The sequence below is a fragment of the Lacerta agilis genome, chromosome 14, assembly GCF_009819535.1.
Source record: "Lacerta agilis isolate rLacAgi1 chromosome 14, rLacAgi1.pri, whole genome shotgun sequence".
NCBI classification, from domain to species: domain Eukaryota; kingdom Metazoa; phylum Chordata; class Lepidosauria; order Squamata; family Lacertidae; genus Lacerta; species Lacerta agilis.
In genome coordinates this window covers 32,419,846-32,436,480 of record NC_046325.1, presented here as the reverse complement: position 1 = coordinate 32,436,480, position 16,635 = coordinate 32,419,846, and the positions used below count along the sequence as shown (strand labels likewise).

The 16,635-nt window shown below is 43.9% G+C and overlaps 1 protein-coding gene across 1 annotated transcript in view; it reads left to right on the top strand.

The window, feature by feature from the left end:
• ZNF652 (zinc finger protein 652) overlaps positions 1 to 16,635 on the top strand; it is a 36,328-nt gene that overhangs the window by 13,979 nt on the left and 5,714 nt on the right. The window contains exons 2-3 of the mRNA XM_033170508.1: positions 7,229 to 8,348; positions 13,165 to 13,312. Of these exons, the coding sequence (XP_033026399.1) occupies positions 7,446 to 8,348; positions 13,165 to 13,312 (1,051 nt within the window). The 5' untranslated portion in view covers positions 7,229 to 7,445. The remainder of the gene's footprint in view (positions 1 to 7,228; positions 8,349 to 13,164; positions 13,313 to 16,635) is intronic.

The following is a 16,635-nucleotide window of genomic DNA, read 5'->3' as shown; positions in this document are numbered from 1 at the left end:
TTTCAGGTCTCTCTGTCTAGCCCTCAGGACTCCACTTAGATCTAGCCATACTCTGCACCATCCATGAGTGCTTCTGGTCCTTTCCACCACTAGCATTTAGCCCCATAAGATTGCTCACAATGTCATCTTGGCACTGAAAATGATGGGCACCCAGTCCTAGGCATGTCAAGCATACCCGCCCCGCCCCCCATGGTTCTAATTGCAGCTTTTAGTTGTTGAAGTTTCAGGTTTTTGGATAAGCAAACAAAGCATGGTCTGTTGATTAGTAGCATCACAACCTCCCTTCTTTTTGCCTTAAAAGATTGTTTCTTACTTGTATTCTGCAGGAAGTATTTGGAGTTCAGCAGAAATTCAACCAAGAACAAACAGGTTCTCCAAATGCTGTAGTGCAGACATCAGAAAAATAATTACAGAAGATGCCGCACTATTTAATCTGTCATCTGCTTTATGCTTATCTTCACGATAGTCATGTGAAATAAACCGTTGTTCGAGTTTTTCTTGTGGGAGACCATGGACCAAAGTATGCACAGTGTTAAATTCATGCTGTTTCTGTATCTGTATTTTTTTTGTTAAATAGTGATGTGTGTATATTCAGGGTCAGCTGCTATTGCACATCAGAAACCTGGGAGAGTCAATTTTCATTGGGAACTTAATGTGAGGGGAAAGTTGTATCCTGCAGTCCTGATCTCTCTCTCCTTAGTCCTCTCCCTACAGCTCCCTGTGTGGCTGCTATTGAACCCTAAAGCAACCCAGATATGTTAAATGTGACCATAGGATATTCTTGGTGGTCATATGCTAGTTGTGGAGTATTCTCCCCGGAGAGATTTTTCTGGCACCTATATTATTGTCCACTGGGCATCAGACTAAGACTTTTGGTTTTTCCCCCAAGCTTTTAAGATTCACTTTCAATCCTCCTTTACTGTTTTACGCCACTTTATGATTTTGTGACTTTTTGCTTATTGTACAGTGTTAGAAACTGAGATATGAAAGTTAGAAGCTAAATGGCACCTTAAACCTAGGTTATGGGTGCCACAACGGAATGTTGAGGCACACTTTTTTAATAATAAGAATACATAGTTGAAAATGAATGAACTGCCCAAAAATCTTATGTTAATTTTTCACATGGTCTAGTCCTCATCTGAAGACTGCAAAAAATAGCCATGCTTCCCCTGCCCGCCCCTCAAAACACTGCCTTTCTGTAAGGCCAGCTTAGAGGCAGAACCTATCAGTTTGCCTGACGCTGCAGTGATTTCTTGGAAGTCGAGCAAGCAGGAATTTTTCTTCCCATGCCATCAGCGCCAGCAGGGGAAGTTTTAATCTTAAATCTCAGTCACAGTACTGCACCCAGAGCTCAGAAATTGCTCACGCTAATGAAATTCCCAGTCACAAAATGCGCCTAGAACAATGGGAGTTTCGAATGCTGTTATTGTATGTTTGTATTTCCCTTTTCAGTTGTTTTGTTCTTTTCAGTAAGCCATCCTGGAATATAATTGAAAGGTGGTATAAAAATGTTTTATTTTTATATAGTTGGAGCAGGGTAAAGAGAATGTAGAAAACCTAATGGATGACTTCAGGAATCTGTATGCTGTTAGATCCATTCAGCAGTACTCCTCCCCCTACCCCGGGGGTCAGCAACCTGCGGCTCCGGAGCCGCATGCGGCTCTTTTACACGGCTGCCGCGGCTCCGGGGCGGATACGCCCGCCCACTTCTCCAGCTGGCAGCGACCCGCCCTCCGGAGGCTGAGGGCGCTGCTCAGGGGCGTACCCAGGATCACCTGGCCTTGAACAGCGGGGCAGCGGGGCTCGGAGGCGGTGGGGACGCAGTAGAGGTGGCGCAGCTCAGCCGAGGGCTCTGGCGGGGAGCGCGCCTGAGGCGCGCATGCTCATTCGGGAAGAGATGGAGCTGGGCGAGCGGGAGGGGGAACTTTGAAGACCCCGCCTCCGAAGCAGGCGCCCATGGGAGAGGCCGCCCCCCGAGCCTGCCTGGCGGGACCAACCCTGCCCAGCTCCGGGAGTCTTCCTAGCGTGGGAGGCGGCCTTGGGGCGGACAGGGGAGCTCTGGGGTCGGCGGGTATGTGGGACCCCGCGGCATCCAGAAGCAGCTGGGAGGCGGGACGGGATGGGGGCAGGAAGGGGGCCTTCAGACGCGTCCCCGCACGGGCACTGGAGGCCAGGACTCCTCGGCTGGGTCTCGGAAGGCTGCTGGCTGCTGCGTCGAGGCGACGACGAGGTAGGCAGCTACAGGCTGGGCCAGGGGCGGCGGGTGGCGGGCGAGGGGGGAAGCCCTCTTTTTAAAAATGGTCGAGGAAGCGGCGCCTGTTTCCCTGCCGCTGCCTCCTTCGCTCCTGGTTCCGCTCGCAGCCTCAGACCGCGCTCTCGCGGGTGCGCATCTCTCTCCACCCCGGAGCAAGGCCGGGACGTTTTGCAGTTTTTCCTCTGTCCTGAGTGTGTGTTAGGGGAGCCTTGACAAAGCACCTGTTGGCGTGGAAGAGAGGAGTTCTAACTTGGATCTGTGTTCATGTGCAAAATCTATTGCCATTGTCATTAAGGGGGCAGGGAACTCCCCTGAAAAGGTTTGAACCCTATGAACTACTACAGCCACCTGTATACAAGTCAGCACAAACATCACAGGCTTCTCTGGTGCAATTCTGTGCTTTATTTAGCAAGAGAGGAGGTTGGAAGAGATGAACATAGCCTCTGGTCTGGAATATTAAGGGTAAAAGACACTAAGATTATTGTAAAAGCCAGCAGTCTTCAATAAGACATGGGACAAACATTTAACACAAGTGTGCAGTTGAGGACTCATTTTTTAAAAAACAACAACAACAAATCAAATATTTGTATGCTGTTGCAACCCACCTTGGATCAGGCTGTGACCTGGTAGTGGTCCCCAGGGTGGATAAAAATGAATGATTTTTTTTTATTTAAATCGGATTTTTAAAAATTTAAATCGGATTTTTAAAAATAAAATGCAGTGTTATATTTGTTTTAAATGTCGCAATGGTTTTGCGGCTCCCAGTTTTTTTTCCCCCCTTCGGAAACGGGTCCAAGTGGCTCTTTTGGTCTTAAAGGTTGCAGACCCCTGCCCTACCCTGTCTAGTGCTGCAGTTTTAAGGCAACAGGCAGTTGCTTGGTTGTCTTGCAAAACCAGTTTCTTTAGGGGGGAAATCACAAATGGAAACTGCTGGTAGAACATAGTTTCTAATAATGTATGTCTATGCTACTTGCATAATTAATTTATGGATTTTTATTTGGACACACAAAGTACATGCAACTATGAAGCTGTATGGAAACTGACCTGGAAGGGAGCAATTGATCACAGTATATTGGAGGATGGATGGCGGCTAACAGATTGAGGTTGAATCCTGACAAAACAGAAGTACTGTTTTGGGGGGACAGAAGGCGGCAGGTGTGGAGGACTTCCTGGCCCTGAATGGGGTAACTGTGCCCCTGAAGGACCAGGTGCGCAGCCTGGGAGTCATTTTGGACACACAGCTGTCCATGGAGGTACAGGTCAATTCTGTGTCCAGGGCAGCTGTCTACCAGCTCCATCTAGTATGCAGGCTGAGACCCTACCTGCCCGTGGACTGTCTCGCCATAGTGGTGCATGCTCTAGTTTTCTCTCGCTTGGATTACTGCAGTGCGTTCTATGTGGGGCTACCTTTGAAGGTGACCCAGAAACTACAACTAATCCAGAATGCGGCAGCTAGACTGGTGACTTGGAGCGGTCGCCGAGACCACATAACACTGGTCTTGAAAGACCTACATTGGCTCCCAGTACGTTTCGGAGCACAATTCAAAGTGTTTGTGCTGACCTTTAAAGCCCTAAACGGCCTTGGCCTAGTATACCTGAAGGAATGTCTCCACCCCCATCGTTCTGCCCGGACACTGAGGTCCAGTGCCGAGGGCCTTCTCGGTAGTGGCACCCACCCTGTGGAATGCCCTCCCAGCAGATGTCAAAGAGAAAAACAACTACCAGACTTTTAGAAGGCATCTGAAGGCAGCCCTGTTTAGGGAGGCTTTTAATGTTTAATAATTATTGCATTTTGATGTTCTGTTGGAAGCCGCCCAGAGTGGCTGGGAAAACCCACCCAGATGGGCAGGGTATAAATAATAAATTATTATTAAAATTATTATAGAACGGTTTGCTGTCAAAAGGCAAAAACCTAAGCTGTTTGTGCATTTGCATGCTGTCAATAAAGTTACTTGGTATGTAAGAGCCTTTTTAATGTTTCAGCTTTTGAAGGGAAGACATGGCAGTGGCAAACTGGAGCTGTTTTTTGGTGCACACTGGCCAGAACACACACACACACACACACACCCTCTGGCAGGTGGACAGTTGTTTTTTATTGGTTCTTCCATTTGAGTTCTTGCTTTGCTGTGCTTCCCTGCAGCATGGAAAAAGTGACTGCACCTAAAAGACACTGTAGGAGGCATGTCCTTAGGGACTACATGTACCGGTATTCTGAAAACTATGTAGCAAGTGTGCATCTTTGAAGTTTGAAATAGTTATGTAACTGCTGAAAGCAGATCAGTCCAACACATGTCAGGTATATATGCCTTATTCCACTGCCTTAGACACCTTGCTACACAAAAAACTACTCCTTTTCATCAAACCCAGGCAAGACACCCTAGTTCTTGAACATGTGTGTGATCAGTGGTGGATTAAATACAGATGGAAGAACTTAAATTAAATTCAGATAAGATAGCTGATGATAACTCAGTACACTGGTTGAAGAAATGCCTTTTTTGAATAGGGTCAACTTCGCTGTAAAGACCAAGTTTGTAACTTACATTTGTTGCTGGACTCAGTATTGCTCCTTAATTCCTAGCTGATGGCTACAACCTGGAGTGCCTTTTATCAGCTTTGGCTGATATACTGACTTTGTTTGTTGCTGGAAAATAGAAACCTGACCATGGTTATCTATACTTTGGATGCCTCCAAGATAGAGTATTGTGTTCTACATGGGGTTGCCTTTGACAATGACTTGAAAACTTCTAGTGCAGAATGCAGAATCCTCCGTGTGTGGTCCGATATTGACCCATTTTTAAGTATCCATTCATTCCAAGTTCAGTTCAGAAGAGCTTATTCTTGCTGTTAAAGCCCTAAACAGATTGGTCCTAACTATCTTAGGAAATGTGTTCCAGTATGAGCTGACTCTGCAGCAGGGTTTCTTCCATAGCAGCCTTGATGCTGTGCAGCTCACTCCCGAGAGATGTTTGTACAATTACCTACCTGTTGGCTTTTCAAAGGCAGGCCAAACTGTTGGCTTTTGAAAACTGACTGCTCTCCCCGCTCCCCACGCACTGTTTTCCTGCCCTTAGTTTTTTTTTCTGAGTATTTGATTGTTTGATTTTATAGTGGTTGGTGGGTTTTTTGTTTTTTTAAGAAAAACAAAACAGAAAAACCCCTACAAGCAACAAGGTTTGTTTTTATAAGTGGCAGTCTTAGTTGTTTTGGGGAACTTTGGAAAGGTAGCATAAAACCTTTTAAATAAGAAAATCCAAATATTGAAGCCTGAATAAATTTTGTAAATCAAGGAAGTGTGTGTACATTTATCTGTCCTCCTAGCAGAATAGGAAAGCAGTTATATAGAGCACATGACAGCCCGGACACTGAGGTCCAGCTCTGAGGGTCTTCTGGCAGTTCCCTCACTGTGAGAAGTGAAGCTACAGGCAACCAGGCAGAGGGCCTTCTCGGTAGTGGCGCCCGCCCAGTGAAACACCCTCCCATCAGATGTTAAGGAAATAAGCGACTATCTGACTTTTAGAAGACATCTGAAGGCAGCCCTGTTTAGGGAAGTTTTTAATGTTTGATGTTTTATCGCTTTTAATTATTATTAATATTCTGTTGGGAGCTGCACAGAGTGGCTGGGGAAACCCAGCTAGATGGGCGGAGTATAAATGATGATGATGAAGATGCAGATGAAATACACCACCCCTGAAATTCCTATCCTCTCTGGCTTCTGAGTTAGACCGTACCTCAGTGGTTGAGCACATGTTCTGCATGCAAAAGGCCCCAAGTTCACCAGGTTCATTTCCTGGCATCTCTAGTAAAGAGGATTGAGTGGAGAAGACATGTGTCCAAGACTGCTCGGAGCTGCTGCTAGTCAGAGTAGACAGTATTGTGCTATAGACAGGTAACCAGTCCTGTTGTGAGATAGGAACATGAGAAGCTTTTTCACTAGGCACTTCCCATGAGTTTTTAAGATGGATGTGACAACTATAGGTTCTGGAACAGGGGTTGGCAAAGTTTTCGTGGCTTGGGCTGGTTCATGTCCCACAGACGCTGCGGTGGGCCGAAGTGTGGATGCACACATGCGCAAACACTATTTCTGGTACGGAGAAGGTGTGTGCAGCTTCCCATTGGCTGCAGGAGCAATAGGAAGCTGCCCAGCGTCACAGAAGGCGGTCCCCATTCCGCTCCGTGCCGGTTTAGCGCGGTGCACAGGAGCCGACTGAGTGGGCGGCGGGAGTCCATGGGCCGGTTAAACAACCCCCATGGGCCGCTTGTAGCCCATGGGCCTTAGGTGGCCGACCCCTGGTCTAAAATCATCTAAAAAAATAAAAGCCAAGGACAGGGAATGCCAAGTTCCATGCTACATTACAATTTATGTCTTTTTAATGTGTACCTGCAGACACATAGGAACCATACAACTTAGTTGGATACCTGTGGGGCTCATAATTTGTTTCTGGCAAAATAGATGGGTGGGCGGACTAGTGTGTGCAAGAGTTTTCAATTATGTGTGAATAAATGTGTGATTATTATTATTTTTAATTAAACCTGAGAAGTATTTTACTGTACCAATTCAATGAAGTTTAATTATGCAGCACATTAATTCTGTTATAGTGTTAAACATAAGAAAAGGCAAGTATGTTAATAATGATGTTAAATGGACGAATGCCAGTGCTGGTGACTGACCTTGGATAAACTATTTTTTGTTATGTGCCATCTTTCAATTAGATGAGGCCATTTATTTAGAACTGTATTTCAGGACCTTCCTCTGCTCTGAGGATCAGATGAAAGCCACATATTTTCCAGCAGTAGAATTAATTCCCTGCCCCAACCCCCTGCAATAAGATGAATAAGCCCTTATTAATAAGAATGTTTAACAACTTGTGCAGCAAATCATGTACTCTCTTTAGGTTAGGCAACCAATGATTTCACAGGGATAAGTTCTTTTAGTTACGTTTAAGCCACTGACTTAATTTTCTCTTTCTTTTCTAGACAAGATGTTCAGCTGTTGAGCGGCAGCTTTCTTCCTGTGAACTGCTGCCGATTTCCTCGTGCTGTAAAGCCAGAGTTCCATGACCTGCACGGCGTGCTCTGGTGCTCTGCTTCCCCAAGGCAGTCATGTGTTAGTTCTCGACAATTCATCTTGCTCCAGAGGAGTTACTTCCTTGGTATTCTGGAATACAAGGTGCTCAATGAATCGGGAGCCCCCATGAATGAAACAGCCAGCTCTTGCCAGCAGATGGCTAAAAACTGCAGCACACATGTAGCAGGGATGGCGCAAGAGGACAGAGCTCAAGTGCCACCCACTTTCTATCATGGTGCCAGCCAGGAACTTGATTTGTCCACCAAAGTCTACAAAAGGGAGTCTGGGAGTCCTTACTCCGTATTGGTGGACCCAAAAGCAAGTAAGCCACATCTCCATGAAAGAGAGGAACAGCCATATTTCAAGGAGGACAGAACAGTAGGAGAGGTCCGAGCCGTGAAAGAAGACAGGGAGAACTCTGACGACTTGCAGGAGGACGAGGAGGAAGATGAAGTGACTTACAAAAGGGAGCAGATAATAGTAGAGGTAAACCTTAACAACCAAACATTAAATGTTTCAAAAGGGGAGAAGGGGGTCCCCTCCCAATCCAAAGAAACTGCTGTTCTTAAGACCAGCAGTGAGGAAGAGGAGGGTGACAGTGGGGAGGAAGAGGCCACTGAAGACAGTAATGATGAGGAGGAGAATGAGAGGCAGAAGAAAAAAGAGCAAAGAGAGGAGAAAGATAGTGTTGCACAAAGGAGGACAAGGAGAGCTGCATCTGCTGCAGCCGCCACAACTTCCCCTACTTCCAGAACTACAAGGGGCCGTAGAAAGAGCGTTGAGCCCCCCAAGCGTAAGAAGAAAGCTGCAAAGGAGCCCAAGGCACCTGTGCAGAAATCAAAGTGTGAAGAAAAGGAGACTTTGACCTGTGAGAAGTGCCCCAGGGTGTTTAACACACGCTGGTATCTGGAGAAGCACATGAACGTCACTCACAGGCGCATGCAGATCTGCGACAAGTGTGGGAAGAAATTTGTTCTAGAAAGTGAGCTCTCCCTCCACCAGCAAACAGACTGTGAAAAAAACATTCAGGTAGGTTCTCTTGCCTGCTTGCAAGATTTCCCTGCCTTCTGCTGTCCCCTGGACACTTCGAAAGGGGGGAAATCCTTTGAGGAGAACAAGGTCCCAAGCATTTCTGCTTCTGTCGGCATTTCCTGTTGTGCACCTAAGGAAACTAATCTGTGTGAATGTGGGGTGGGAAAGGGAGGGAGTAAGAAGTGGCTCTTAGGGTTTTTCTACACAACATTGCAGGTGAGGTAAAATACAAGATGCTTCAAAATAGAGCTTAATACACTGTGTGCTGGTTAGTATGAGCAGAAGTTTATTTCTAACAATCATGAATCATGAACATGAAGCTGAGTTTGCTGTGCTCTAGGCAATTCAGGTTCTAAGGACAGGCTGGATTTAAAACTTGTATTTATTTAATTTAGTAATTCTGCTTGTAGAATGTGTGATGTCACACGCTTTGATAAGGAAGCAATGAAAACTTGAATTGATGGGCAGGCAAATACAAGGATGGATCCAGATGCTGTTTTATGCAAGACTATTTTCCTACCTTGGTCGTACTTCCATGTAGGAAAGCTATAAACACTAATGTGTAACAAATGGACAGGGGTCTCGGTGGCTTCTTGCAACTTACTGCTTATGTCTACTTGTGAAATAGACATTTGTACACACATTACAGAACTATGTATTGAATGATCTTGTGTGAAACTGTTCTAGGTGCCACAAGGGGGAGAGAGAGACTGCTGTACAAACTAAAAGTCTTGGCTGCTACCACAAAGATGAAGTAGGGATTGTGAAGCTGTAGGTTTTATGAAGAGTCCTATAGAAACTGCATACAATCACCACAAACCCTGCTCATGGTTCTCTCCTCATCACAAACTTTATACTTATTCAGAGTCTTTGCATTTTATTTTATTTTATTTAGAAAATCCTATAGACTGATTAACAAAAATATATATATCCTACGCTGTGTACATAATAAAAGAATTGTCAACAAAACACAAATAAAAGCAACAAAACTTTTATAAAACGTTCACATAATTAAATTATATGTCTGGGTAGACCTACTAAATGTAAAAAAAAAGTTTCTAGGCATCTAAAGTAATACAGCATTGGTGTCTGCTATATTTACTTCAATGGAAGTAAAACTGCATTGACATCCAGATTCTGTGTAACACAAGTACTTATGAATAAACCCTCAAAGCACACCGTCTTAGGATGCTTGCTGACATTCTCAGCCTTGAATTTTCTCTATCTCTGAAAACCAGGGCCATCAAATTCTTAAAGGGCGGATACAGATAAATTGGTTTCTTTGCTAGGATGAGAACAAAAGCAGGGACGAACGTGAATCGTTGGATCATGCTAGTGGAATGACTTGGTTACATTAGATAATATTAAAGAGCATGTTAAAAGGGGTATTAAAAATACAAAAGCAGCCCTGCTAGATCAGACCAAATGATCCTGTTTGTATTGAATCTCCTAGTAAGTTTCATTGGATGACTTTGAATTTTAGTGCTATGTGTGAGAGAGAGAGAGACTGACTTTTCTGTGCGTTTTTCTCTACACTATGCATAATTATATAAACTTTTCTGAAGCTGCCCCTTATTCACATTTTTAACTTAACGAGTAAGTCTCACGTGTAGCTACAGCGGGACAAAGCCTCCTTTCTCACCTTACATAATTTGTGCCCGTTGATGAAGGTGGGGAGAGAATATCAGGGACTTCCGAGTGAAGAGGGAAATTGCTTTGCTATCAGGTAAAGACTTTCCTGCTTACAGTTATGAGGGGCTGGAGACAATTTTAGTGTTTCCTTGAGTACTTTTAAAAAGCCAAGTCGCAGCTCAAAGCTTTGTTGAGAAATAATCAACCTTACAGCTTTGAAAAATGAAGTGTATGGCAAAGTAGTGAGAAGGGAACCATACTGCTGATCTCTCAGCCCATACACAACAGCAGCATAGCTTTTTAAGTATATAAAAGGAAAAACTACTCCAGGGAACTCATAGCCATAAGTAGTGAATTCCTTCTACTCCTCCCCCCCCCAACAAAAAAAATATGTGTGTCACCCAAAATGTTTGCCCTCCGAACTCACTCATTTTCCTAAGGTGCCCCATAAACATGGTAGTGAATTTGTTCCCATGGCCTGGTTTGCATTGTTAAACTATTATTTAAATTTGACAGTTCATGTTGCTGAAATTGTGTTTGCAGTGTTCATCTCTTGCTTTTTGCTTAGCATTATGTCATGTGTAATACATGTGTATGGTTGTCTGGCATTGCAACCTCTCAGTAGTTTGACTTCACCCCCAAAGACACACTCCTTCATTGTCTCCCAAGGCAGACAATGCCAACCATCAGGCCTGTTGGTCAGTGATGCTCTTTGCAAGCCCTTCATGGTGCATTATGTAATAATAATAATAATAATAATAATAATAATAATAATAATAATAATTTATTTATACCCCACCCATCTGGCTGGGTTTCCCCAGCCACTACATTAAAAGCTTCCCTAAACAGGGCTGCCTTCAGATGTCTTCTAAAAGTCTGGTAGTTATTTTTCTCTTTGACATCTGGTAGGAGGGCATTCCACAGGGCGGGTGCCACTACCGATAAGGCCCTCTGCCTGGTTCCCTGTAACTTAGCTTCTCACAGCGAGGGAACCGGCAGAAGGCCCTCAACGCTGGACCTCAGTGTCCGGGTAGAACAATGGGGGTGGAGACGCTCCTTCAGGTATACTAGGCCGAGGCCGTTTGGGGCTTTAAAGGTCAGCACCAACACTTTGAATTGTGCCCGGAAACGTACTGGGAGCCAATGTAGGTCTTTCAAGACTGGTGTTATGTGGTCTCGGCGGCCGCTCCCAGTCACCAGTCTAGCTGCCTTGCTTTGGATCAGGGAAATCTTGTGTGTTCAGTAGATTTGTAATTGCTGTATTCCAAGTGCTTGCTGCTATTGCTGGGATCTGGTTGTTTTCATTAACACCCTCTCCCCCCCCCCCCAAAGAAAAGTCCTCTGCTATTCCAGGTTCCAGTTTTTGCACATGGGTATGATTTTGGTACATGGAAACCACAGGAGCTGCTGCTGCTTCACTTCACTAGTTCCAACTCCTCATTCTGCTACCACTGTCTCAGCTAGGACAATCCTGCCATGTTCAATTGGAACTGGAATCCAGTTAACTTCTGTCTTCATATCTACCGTATCTCCCTGAATCCTACAAGTAAATTAGAGAAAAGTCACAACCTTAAGTCCACTAAGGTGGACTGTGGAGTAGGCTAATTAGTTTGAAGGGTGCCAGGGGTTGAGCTAGAAATCTTCAAAGTTCTTTAAAGTGTTAGGAGAAAGTATTAAGTATTTCTTTTTAAAATGCTGTTTATTTAACTCTTATCAACTGCAGTTGTTGATACATTTAGCATAATTTATACAGGGAGCAAAATTCAGCTTTCCTTGGTACAGAATTTCATTTTTTAAGCTCACAGTACACACGGCCATGTGCATAACTGGGCCATTGGGGGTTGTGTTAAGGTTTGTGCCTATATACATTCCTAGCTCATAATCATGTTGTCTAGTACTTGATGTAAATTGTGTTACAGGATGTTTTATTTGCTGCATTGATCCAATTTTTACTTTTCTAAGCCATTTTGGAGTTGTGTTTGGAGAAAATTGAGACATTACTTATTAAAACAAAAAAAAATATTTTGACTACTAATTGATAAGTTCAAATTTGTCTCCCTTTGCAACCAAGGGTCATTACTTCCAACTTACATTAACTTGTTTAGATGTGATAAATCTGTCATAAATCCCTGGTAGAAGGAAAACATTTGGCTGTTACGTTCTACTCCTTTCTTCCAGTCCCAGTTACTGTCCAAACTCTCAAGATTCCTAGAACTGGATAAGAAAGGCAAATATGTTTCACTTTAGATTTACTCTGTTTGCATAATATGGGGCTTTCTAGTCTTCACAAGTTCTAATCACTGTGCTTAAATGAAAACCTGCTGGCATCTATCTGAGTTAGAATATCACCGTCTCTTAACCAGATAAAATAAATGAACAAGTTTCCCAGTAGCACCTTAGAGACCAACTAGCGTATATACCTGAGTATAAGCCGACTCGCGTATAAGCCGGTTCACCACACCACAAACCTCCTGGTGGGCCGGAGTGTGTGCGGATGTCGGCGGTGGAGGAGGAGCGAGCAGCCCGAAAGGAGTCCTTTCGGGCTGCTCCTTCCTCCGCCACCGCTCACAAGAGCAGGCATAGGAGCCGCGGTTGGGAGGCGCAGTGCAGCACCCCTCCCAACCGCGGCTCCTGTGCCTGCCCTTGTGGGAGCTGGGCGGCGGGCTCCAGCACCACCGGCCACCTCGAGTATAAGCTGGGGGGGGGGGGTTCAGCACAAAAAATGTGCTGAAAAAGTCGGCTTATTTTGTTCTGGGTATAAGCTTTCGTTTGCATGCACACTTCTAAACCAGCTAGTACAAATTATATTTTAGCCTCTGAAGAGGGTTTGTAATAGTGTAATCCTAATCTTTCTTTCCCATCCACACCAATCTTGGATTGGTTTTACTCCCATCACAGCCACCAGGTTTTTAATCTAGATGTAGCTGCTGTTCAGAAGCAGCAGGTGGCGATGTAAGTCCAAGAACAACCCACTCAATCTTTAATCAGACTTTTAGCTTTCAAGCTCTGCTGGCGCAGCAGAATTACACTGAAGTGGGTGGCATTTCAGCATTTGCCACAAAATAATGTATCTAGGATTGTGGTTTCCTTCCTTATTTCACTGCATTTAGGTTACAGCTGGCTTGTCCCATCTGAAATGAGCTCTGTGTGAATTGCACTTCTTTGTCCCGTCCATCCTCAGTGTGTTTCCTGTAATAAATCGTTCAAGAAGCTATGGTCCCTCCATGAGCATATCAAGATTGTCCATGGGTATGCAGAGAAAAAGTTCTCCTGTGAGATATGCGAGAAGAAGTTCTACACAATGGCTCACGTGCGAAAGCACATGGTTGGTGAGTTTTTGCTGCCTGTATTGTGGTTCCTTATCTCTCTGCTGCTTGATTCCGAGAACGTTCAAAGTACTTTCCTTATACTGTTGCCAGTGCCTCTTGGGTTATAAATAGACAAACGATCTGTCTGTGCCTCCTCTCCAGTACCTTATTCATTCTCATCAGCCATTGCCATCTCTGTTTGCAGCTGAGGCCAAAATGTGGAGGGAAATGCCCTTGCCAGCGGAACGTTCACATGGGGAAAAACATTGTAGAGTTCGAAGGAACCCTGAGGGTCATCTAGTCCAACCCCCTGCAATGCAGGAATATGCAGCTGTCCCTTATGGGGATTGAACCAGCAAGCTTGGCATTGCTAGCACCATGCTGTAACCAGCTGAGACCAATACTGTTACCTGCACCCGCAGAGGTACCTTTGCTCTGAAATTCAAATTCTGTTCTTCTATTTTGCAAATTTTGTATACCATTTGATGGTGAAAACAACAGAGCTGTTAACAGAACAGAGATGTAAAATCAAACATTCAGATTCTCGATTAAAAGAAATAAAAACAATTTCAAGCATAATTACTAAAATCATAAGAGATACAACTCAGCTTCTACATGGTCTGCATCGGTTTTGCCTAAACAAAAAATGTTTTAAGAAGGGAGTTCTGAAATGTGGGTCCTGTGGTTAAAGTTAATGCCTTGAACTTGGCCTGGTAGATCTCTGAGCAGAGGTGTTCCATGCAGGCAGGGCCTGTCAGCAACCAGGCTGCAGCATTCTGCACTAACTGCAGCTTCTGCGCGAAACACAAGGGAAGTCCCAATGAGAGTGCATTGTGGTAATCCAGCCTTGAAGTCACCAGTGCCTGTACTACTGTGGCCAAGCTCTCCCAGTCCAGGCACGGCTGTCCCAGTCTCAAATCAAATCCATGCACAAGAATGCAAACACATCTGCACTTGGGCCTCGCAACAACCCTATAAGGTAGGAGAGTGGGAGAGAGACTGGCTCTCTCAGTGAGCTTCATACCCTCTAGGCGGAATATGAACTCAAGTCTTATCAGGTCTGAAGTCTGACACTATTTCCTTCCTACCAGGTTCTTACTTAGTAAACATTTTCTTTGACAAAGCTGAGAAGGTGATTTACAACTTTAAAATACTAATTATTGGCAGTAGTAGCATTTGATTTATAGACCAAGCAGTTTAGAAGTATAAAATCAGTTATTAGAGATCTACGCAGAATTAAAATACCCAGTGAAACAATTCCATTGAAACATTAAAAACATAAACATACAACGAAACAAGCCCATTAAATGGCATAATTATGACAGTTAAAATAGCCATTAAAACAATTGGACTAGCAAATTCAAGAGCGTACCTGTCTAAACAGGTGTGTCTTCAAGGGCCAGTGGAATGCCAATGAGACTGCTTGTATTTAATCAGGGAAGGCATTCCACAACACTATGGCCATTCCACAACACTATGCCCTATGGCCATAGATAATTCAACCAAACTTCACAGACAATGGTTTGGCAGGATGTGATTGGTATAATTTGTGGAGGTGTCGTCATAAAGTGCCCAGATTTGCTTTAATTAAGGATGGACAGATGGACCAGGCCTTTGGCTGATTTTATATGTGCTGTGGGAGAGGACATTATTGGTTCGTTTTTGTTATTTTTGTTATTTTTTTGTGTTCTTTATATTGTGATTTTATGGTGTGAACTGCTCTGGTATCTATGGGTGCAGATGGTATACAAATTTAATATATAATAATAGTAATAACTTTATTTCTTGTCTCTTTAACTTTTTGTGTGTTTATAAGTCACTTGCATCTTGTTTTCACATTCTGATTTTTTTAGCTACATGGAATTTAAATAGTATTTATAAGGTCCGTGGGGTGGTTGCTCGCGAGTAACCAGGCAAAACTCCAACCTGTCTTTTAACAGGTTTATTGTGCATACTATTTACAGTGCAGAGCTACAAGTTCATGTCTGTATCAGTCACTCGCAGAATCCAGGAGTGGCCCCTTCCGGCTGGGACCCCAACATAAGAATTTCGGAATCCCAAATTTCTGCCTCCCTTCCCTATGTTTCATCCCTCTATGCATTTGAGGTGCCGGAACTGGCATGTCTCTCTCCTTCCCCCTCCCGGCTGTTTCCCCCTCTAGAGGTGGAAGTGCTGCTGGTGAGGTGGGGTCAGGGCTCTCTGTAGCATCCTGAGACCCCTTCCACCACCCTGCATTGCGCCGGGGAGAGCGGGGACAGTTCCCTGACAGTATTTAACTGTATGGCATTTAAATAATATTTTTAAATTTATTTCTCTCGCAAATTTAGTCCCAGAATGCACGCTTTCAAACTAATTTTGGTATTTTTTGAGGCAAAAGCTGTTCTGCAAAATTCAAAAGACTGAAATATATAACTACATTGTGGTTTGCACATTGGTCCAAGAGATGTGGATCGGGTCAATTCTTGTCAGAATTTGCAAAGATTAAAGTCCTCAAACATCCCTTGGTGGATCAGGATGACTGTTGCTGATGATTGGCCACTTGGTCAGACCCTTTTCCTGTAAAATCTGCTTTTAAGACATGATTCTGGCTTGAATAACACAATTGATTTTACGCAGTAATACAGCTGGGAAGTTTAAGCTTACTGGTGTGATGTTGAGCAGGGTAGGCATGATAGTAAAAGGCTGCTTCCTTCTTTGATATTAAGTCTTATATAGGTAGGTGTTTTTGTTTTTTTTACTTTTATCCTCAGGGTCTTGTAAAGATTTTCAGCAGAAGGAAGTTTGTCTCATAGTCTGATTATTAGCCTTCTTTTTCTCAATTAATAATGGCTCTATGGACATATCTGATGTGTTCTTTGCGTCCCTCCTCTGGGACTCTTGTGTGCAGCAATGAGCTTTTTATGGTTCAAATTTCACCTGCCATTTTTAATTGCTGGTTCTTATTGTGATTAGAGATGGAAAGGCCTGGAAAAAACCCAGAAAATGGGGGTGGGGAGCTGATTTTTTCCCCCCGTAAAAATTTGGAAAAAACACCCTATTTGATATAGTTTGAATATTCCACACACTTTTTTTCAATTTTTCCGGGGGGGAACAGATTTGGAAAATCTAATTGTGACATTGTTTTATTTCGTTTATGTTGTAATTATTTTGTTGTAAACCATCCTGGGAAGCATTCTGGCTGTAGGGCGCTATAGAAATAAAATAAACATCGGTTATGGATATTAGTACGTTGGTTTGAAGAATCCTTCCTGAATATATGAGATTGAACTCGGTGGCTTTTTTTTTACCCTTTCCAACCTCTTTTTTTGCCCCACCACAGCAGAGTGGAATTTTGGATAGAACTT